An 8147-nucleotide genomic window follows, 5' to 3' on the forward strand; every position below is an offset into this window, starting at 1 on the left:
TCATCTCCGAAATGCGAAAAATGATAGAAGTGCAAAATAAGTCGATTGGTGCATTGGCTTAGGAGATCGGTAATGTAGCGGAAAGTAAGGGATATAGGGAACTAGGTACAATTCCAAGCTACACGGTTCTAAATCCAATTCATAAGGATCAAGGAAAAGGGCATAGCGTTAACATGGTAGGTACCTTGAGAAGCGGAAAGAAGTATGACAATAAGGTAGGTGAAAAAGAGGTAGTGCAACCAGAGTCAAGTAAGTCTCCTATTGTTCTTGATGAGGAAGAGGTAAGTGAAGTCGATGACTAGGGTAAAAGGGGTGAAAAATAAGGACCCAATTGTTAATGAGACCGGGAAACCGGAGACGTAATCAAAATCCATCCCGTTTCCCAAGGCCTTAGAGTCCCCAAACCAATTCCCTTATGGGAAAAAGGGACCACAACCAGAGGACATGTGGGAAATGTTTAAACATGTTAAGATAAATTTACCCCTCCTCGATGCTATTAGGCAAGTCCCGTCTTATGCTAAATTTTTAAAGGACCTTTGCACTCAAAAGAGGAAGCAAATGGCGACTTTACCCAAAAAGGTGGAGCTAACCGAGCACCTAAGTGCGATTGTGTCGAGTACACTTCCACCTAAGTTAAAGGACCCAGGGACCCCATTGATAGCTGTGACTGTAGGAATTGTGAATGTCAAAAAAGGCGTTATTGGACCTATAGGCTAGCATAAATATTTTACCTTTTTGTCTAGTTGACCGATTTAAATTGGGTTTAATGAAAAGAACTGACATAATTATTCAACTAGCAGACCAGTCAATCAAAACGCCTAGAGGGATATTAGAAGATGTGATAGTAAAAGTGGAGGATTTCTATTACCAGTTGACTTTGTTGTTATGGACATTGAACCTAGGAATAGAGATGCCCAACCCACTATAATCTTGGGATGCCCGTTTTTGGCCACCATTAATGCTCACATTAATTGTCGAACGGGAGCTATGGACATATCTTTCGATAATCGCAAGATGAGGATTAATATCTTTAATTCTCTTCATACACCGGATGTCCATGAATGCTATCGGATAGATGTGATTGATGAATTAGTGGAAAAACATACTTCTCACCTAATAACCAACGACCCAGTAGAAATATTTTGCTTAGGTGACGAAGAGGATGTTGAGTGTGAAAAGGTCAAGGCAGTAAAATTAGCAGTAGCAAGTACAATGGATGCTAGGTTGCCACCATGGACTCATAAATATGAGCCACTACCTAAATCCATTGATACTAATATGAGACCTTCACTAGAGTCACCACCGACTCTTGAGTTAAAACCCTTACCTTCTCATTTGAAGTATGCATTTTTAGGTACTGACGGCACTTTGCCAGTTATTATTGCTTCAGATTTGACAGGTGTGCAGGAAAAAGCCTTAATGGAAGTGCTTCATAAGTACAAGGCTGCAGTAGGGTGGACGATAGCTGATTTGAAAGGGATAAGTCCCTCAGTGTGTATGCATAGGATAGTTACAGATCCGGAGGTTAAACCTGCTCATGATACGCAACGCAGGTCAAACCCGAATATGCAGGAAGTTGTAAAGAAGGAAGTTCTCAAGTGGTCAGATGCAGGGATTATTTTCCCTATTTCAGATAGTCAGTGGGTAAGCCCCACGCAAACAGTGCTAAAGAAAGTTGGGATAACGGTAATGGAAACTGAGGAAGGTGAAAAGATAACAACCCGTCCCGTGACGGGTTGGCGGGTATGTATTGATTACAGGAAGCTGAATGCTGAGACTTCAAAATATCACTTCCCCTTGCCTTTTATTGATCAAATCAATGAAAAGTTGTCAGGTCAGAAATTTTATTGTTTCTTAGATGAGTATTCTGGATATAATCAAATACCTATTCACCCTAATGACCAAGAAAAAATGACTTTTACTTGTCATTATGGAACTTATGCTTTTAGATCAATGCCTTTTGGTTTATGTAATGCACCTGCTACTTTTCAAAGGTGTATGATGAGTATTTTCTTAGAGTTAATAGGTGAGTCTTTAGAAATTTTCATGGATATTTTTCAATATTTGGCAAGTCTTTTGAGTCGTATTTGAATATGTTGGAAAAAGTTTTAAAGAGGTGTACCGAGACCAACCTTGTCCTTAGTTGGGAAAAGAGCCACTTTATGGTAAGGGAAGGGGTGGTTTTGGGACACATTGTGTCTGAACGGGGATTCGAAGTCGATAGGGCAAAAGTGCAACTTATTTTCACATTACCTCCACCAACCAATGTTAGGGGGTAAGATCGTTTTTGGGACATGCGGGATTCTATCGTAGGTTTATCAAAGATTTTAGTGTTATTTCTAAACCATTGTGTAATTTGTTATTAAAAGACGCACCTTTTGACTTTGATGACCAATGTAAGGAAGCCTTTAACACCCTTAAGCGTAAGTTGACCGAAGCACCCATTTTGCAATCACCCGATTGGACCAAACCATTTGAAATTATGTGCGACACTAGTGACTTTGCGGCTGGGGTTGTTTTGGGTCAAAGAGTTAATAGGAAACCGGTTGTTATCTATTATGCTAGTAAGACGTTCTCGGATGCCCAGGTGAATTATACCATAACCGAGAAAGAATTATTAGCAGTAGTGTTTGCCTTAGACAAATTTAGATCGTATTTGTGGGGGGTCTAAGGTAGTTATCTTTTTGGACCATAGTGCCCTAAGGCACTTGCTTGAGAAGAAAGAGTCTAAGCCTAGATTGATTAGGTGGATTTTGTTGCTACAGGAGTTTGATTTGGAAATAAGGGATAAAAAAGGTATAGAGAATGTGGTAGCCGACCATTTATCTAGGATACCCCCGCCACCGTTTGACCCTGCTAAACCGATCTAGGAGAATTTCCCGGACGAGTGTTTGTTTAGTGTTGTGCAGGTACCTTGGTTCGCTCATATTGTTAACTATTTGGTGACTAAAAAAGTACCGGAGCATTGGAACAAGCACAAGAAGGATTACTTTTTCTCACAGATTAAGCGTTACATTTGGGAGGATCCAGTTCTTTACCGGATTGGACCCGATCAAATCATAAGAAGATGCGTGGCGGAAGATGAGCGTAAGGACATTCTAGCTCATTGTCATACTTTTGCATGTGGAGGACACTACAGAGTCAAGAAAACCGAGTACAAAGTACTCGACTCAGGTTTCTTTTGGCCTACTATTTTTAAAGACGCATGTGAGTATGTTAAAAATTGTGCCAGGTGTCAAAGGATTGGGGGAATATATAAGCGTAATGAAATGCCCATGAACCCAATTTTGGTTTGTGAAATCTTTGATGTTTAGGGCATAGATTTTATGGGACCCTTTCCACCTTCTTTTGGGTTTGAGTATATACTAGTAGCTGTTGATTATGTCTCCAAGTGGGTGGAGGCTGAGGCTACTCGGACCAATGACCACAAAGTTGTCCTAAAGTTTGTTAAGAAAAATATTTTTTGTCGTCATGGTGTACCTAAGGCCATAATTAGTGATGGGGGGTCGCACTTTAAGAACTCGCATTTTGCTAAGCTTTTAAGGGATTATGGGGTAAATTACCGAATTGCTACGCCTTACCATCTCCAAACAAGTGGGCAAGTGGAAGTATCTAATAGGGAATTAAAAAGGATTTTAGAAAAAACTGTAAATCCTAATCGCAAAGATTGGTCTTTAAGACTAGACGATGCGCTTTGGGCTTACTGGACAGCTTATAAAACCCCTATTGGTACTTCACCTTATCGACTTGTTTATGGGAAGGCATGTCACTTACCTGTTGAAATTGAGCATCGTGCAAAGTGGGCTATTAAACAGGTGAACATGAACATGGATGAGGCAGGAAAAGCAAGAAAGTTAGACCTATCGGCACTGGATGAGTTGAGACACGATGCTTATGAAAGTTCAAAAATTTACAAAGAGAAAACGAAAGCGTTTCATGATAAGCAAATCGTAAGGCGGACGTTTGAAGTGGGGCAAAGTGTGTGGTTGTTTAATTCAAGACTAAAGTTATTTGCGGGTAAGTTGAGAAGTAAGTAGAACGGTCCCTATGTGGTTACCAAGGTTATTCCGTATGGGGCAATTGAAATAAAAGATCCAAAAGGTGGGGAACCGTTCTTAGTTAATGGGCAACGATTGAAAATTGCTTCCGGTTTGTCGCTTGATGATGCTAGGGTAGTTGAAACAATTCAGTTTGAACCCATGAAAGTCCATCAACTTAGAACAATTCAGGTGAATGAATCAAAGAATTATGTTAGTAAAGAGAACATTGATGCGTGGCTTGATCAAAATGTTACTATTAGTTGTATGCCCAATTGTGATGTTTGGGATGATGATGGGCGATTTGATGATGCGCCCGAGGACGAGGTGTCTGAGGTTATTTCAGATGAATGTTTTGATGAGTTTGATGAAAAGTTGTCATTGGAAGAATATTTTAAGGGAAGGCCGGAGTTCCGTCGTCAAGAAGAAGATCCAGGGGAAGTATTGTTCGAATTGAGTTTCATTAGGGTCTTACCCCACTTTGCTAACGATCATCGTGAATTTAAGGTGATTGCCGATACGGGGTCTACAATTAATATCATGTCATACGTGACGTACAAGCGATTATTTCATGACAAATGTTCTTTATGTTCGTTGACTAAATCCGATGCGGTCATCACACTTGGCAACAATACTAAGTGTCAGGCACTTGGTGTACTTCGTGATGTGATGGTTAGTGTGAAAGGTGTTTTCCTTGAAGTATCATTCACCATTTTTGATATACCTACGGATGAAGATGTTCCAGTGTTAGTCGGGCGTGGATTCATTGCAACCGAGGATTGTAAATAGACCCGGGTGCAGGTTCTATCACTTTTGAAGGAGGAAACTGAACTTTTAGATTTTGTAATTCGGAAAATATGCGTTTTCCTTCGGCATATATAGTTGAGAGAGAATTTGATGAAGGTTATTGTATGATGCTAGGGATACAAGAGGTTAACACAAATGAAGTAGTTAGTGAAGAAATGGTAGAGGATACTATAGACATGGGTGAAATCTATCAAAGTGTTGAGTGTGGGGGTATTTGCTTCGATCAATGCTTAGACTCCGAGTTAAGCGAAGATGAACGAGCTGAAATTATGTATGACTCCATGAAACGAAAGTGTAAGGAGTTCAAGAAAGCTAGGAGTGACCACAAGTTAACCGAGAAGATGTTGTTCGATTTAAGTCCGGAAGAACTTGAAGTACTTCTAGAAATAGTTGAAGAAGAAAAGTCTTTTCATCTCTACTTGGAAAGAAAATTGAAGAGGAAGAGTGATGAGGGTTCGAGTAAAGAGGAAACCATTTGTGTTAACACGGTTACGGAAACACCCGAAGTAGAAAAAGAACCGGATGTGGATGTAGAGGAGATTTGTAAGACGCTTGAAAGTATGTGGGGAAAAGAAAACACGGAAAGATTCATGAACAACACCAAAACATCTTTTGTTGACGATGAGGGGTGGACAATTGAAGTTGAATACGTCGAGTCCAAACCAAAATGTGAATTCAAACCTCGCATTAAGTATAGAGATCCGGGCGAGTTTTCGGTTATGTGTCAATTTTAAAAGAAGAAGACTTACAGGGCTTTGCTAGATTCGAGTGCAAGTGTTAATATGATGCCAACTAAGGTTGCAAAATCAATAGGCATCCGGGAGTTGGTTCGAACTAATACGAGTATTCGATTTGGCAATCAAACGGTTGATGACCCAATCGGGGTTGCAGAAGATGTTCTTTTCATTATCCACGGTATTTGTTACAAAGAAGATTTCTTCATTATGGATTGTGAACCGGATGTAAACACTCCAATTGTATTGGGACGAGGATTTCTAGCGACCGCAAGGATGTCACTAGATTTTGATACGGGGACTTTGATAATTAAAGATGAAGATAACATGATCACGTTCCGTATGGAAGATGGATTCGGCTCTACAACAATGGAGCCGATGATCCGGACGAATGCTAATCCGGAAGAGGAGTCGAGTGCGCGACTCCATCAAAATCCGCACACCTTTGTAAAGTTTGTAAGTTGTAGGTGTTTTAGTTTGTTTTGTACATACGGGCGGGGCAAAGTACCATTTTTGAGGCTTAAAATGGGATTGGTTTAAAGGACTATCTCTAACTTTTTACATTGAGGACAATGCAATGCTCAAAGTGTGGGAGGGGGTCAAGGTTTTTAATCCCAAAAACGTTTTGTGCGAAAAGAATGTGAAAAATGGAAATTTTAAAAATTTTTGGAACCTGAGTACTGGCGTAATTTACGCCAGTTTTGGCGTATTTTACGCCTATGTTACTCGTGGGGTCAGAAAAATTTTGCATCTCGGGCGTAAAAATACGCCAAGTTTGTACGCCAGAAATTGTATTGGCGTATTTTACGCCAGATCTGGCGTATTTTACGCCAGTGTAATTTCGCTGGTGCCGGTTTTAGGGGTTTAAAATTGGGAAAAATTATATATTTATATATAACTCAAGTGCAGCCATTAACCACGACCACCATAACTCTAAACCCTAATTTTTCATCATCTAAACACCAAATCGCAGTTCAAAACATCATCAATTCGTCATAACACTTCACAAAAACATCCAAATCCTTACAAAATCATTCAAATTGGGTGTTGATTTGTGTTCTTGGCTAAAACCTAAGTTTGGGGGTTTTTGATTTGTGGGTTAAATTCTTCAAGTATTCTTTCAATTCAAGTGTTTTAACATCAAGGTAATCATCATTCTTGTGTTTCTCATTGTTTTTGGTTATCAATTTAGGGTTTTTGCTACTTTCATGTTTATGTGCTAGGGTTAATTCGAAATAATTATGTTTAAGCATTGTTTTTGTTCTAGCTATTGTTAATTGTGCTTAGATATGTTAGTAGGGTATGTATGCATGACCATTTCGAAAGTTTAGGTTAAAACTTGTTAATTGCTTTCAAGTAGTTGACTAGGGTTGACTTTGACTGAAAAATTGGTAATGTTTGTGACTTGAATGTGTGATTTCAATGTTAAATGTTTAAATTGGTGTTTGTTAAGTGTCAATGCAATATTGTTAGATAATAGAGTTCGTAGTTTTCTTTGGAATGATAATTACAATGTAATATGAAGTTTACTTGAACAAGGGGGTGATTAATGGTGATGATAATGTATAACATGTTAAACTAAGTGTCTTGTGGTTAAACGAGGTATATAAGATTGATGTGTTGATTTAGTGCATGAGGTTAGGATTTGCATGTATTGCTAAAAGTTTATAATGTGACATATTGAGCAATGACATGTAAATTGTTTTGTTTAAAGACCTAAATTGTTTGTTGAGATTGTGTAATTGCAGAAAATGTCGGGAAGAGGAAAGAGAAGCCGTAGCAATCAAGGAGAATCTCCAAATTGAATGGACAAGAAGTGGTTAAGTGAACTACCTTATGATTGGCAGGTTCATTTGTATACAGAAAAGAAAGAACAACTCTTGAGAAACGCTTTCTGTGAAAGGTACTTAACTTCAAGTGTGTGGAGAAAATATGGGGTTTTTTAGGTATTTTCAGACTGGGGATGGGAAGCTGCACTTCAACCAGTCCAAATGGGTTTTTCGAGCACGCAGTTGAATTGCTCATGGGAAATGACTTATCCCACACAGGTTTTTAATTGGTTGTCAACGTTAAAGTGGGTCGTAGGGGATAATTTTCCACATACATTGGTATTAGAAGGTAAAGTGGGAAACACTGTGATCCCAATGAGATTGGAGACTTTTAATCAGTTAGCACACCCAGACCTACCATATGATGCAGGGATAAGAATTGAGGGGAAGAATGGGTATGATTATCAGACTGTAAAAGGGTTGTTTGAAGTACCGGCTGATAGATATGCTATGGTGGTGAGAACGCTATTTCACGTTGATTGACCTGATATTGAGAACTTTGAGCTTTCAAGAAACAAGCTAAAAATAATTCCAAGGTTGTTGTTAACGGTGATTAATTACAATATACTTCAGAGAAAAAGCGATCTTATGTTGGTTCGAATGCACGAGCTACCTTTGTTGTATGCCATGGTAACCAACACAACGGTACCTTCGTTACGATTTGTTATGATGACTTAGATTTGGGAATGTCGAGAACAATTGAAACAAAGGGCGGTGATCCCTTATATGCAGTTTTTGTC

The 8147-nt window shown here is 39.1% G+C and overlaps 1 protein-coding gene across 1 annotated transcript; it reads left to right on the forward strand.

Annotated features, from left to right (window-relative positions):
* The first annotated feature begins 5629 nt into the window (after window positions 1-5629).
* On the forward strand, window positions 5630-7383 carry LOC139855028 (uncharacterized). Its single transcript, XM_071844290.1, has 2 exons — window positions 5630-6034; window positions 7327-7383. The coding sequence occupies exons 1-2, from the start codon at window positions 5630-5632 to the stop codon at window positions 7381-7383; spliced, it is 462 nt and encodes a 153-aa protein (XP_071700391.1).
* Window positions 7384-8147: the final 764 nt, after the last annotated feature.

This window comes from Rutidosis leptorrhynchoides, chromosome 6, assembly GCF_046630445.1.
Source record: "Rutidosis leptorrhynchoides isolate AG116_Rl617_1_P2 chromosome 6, CSIRO_AGI_Rlap_v1, whole genome shotgun sequence".
Taxonomy (NCBI): domain Eukaryota; kingdom Viridiplantae; phylum Streptophyta; class Magnoliopsida; order Asterales; family Asteraceae; genus Rutidosis; species Rutidosis leptorrhynchoides.

Excerpts from the sequence above, each read along its gene's own strand:
- LOC139855028 (XM_071844290.1), top strand. The coding sequence starts at position 5,630 with ATGCCAACTAAGGTTGCAAAATCAATAGGCATCCGGGAGTTGGTTCGA. Across the intron at positions 6,035-7,326 it reads CGCACACCTTTGTAAAGTTT|AAAATGTCGGGAAGAGGAAA; the intron begins GTAAGTTGTAGG and ends GTGTAATTGCAG.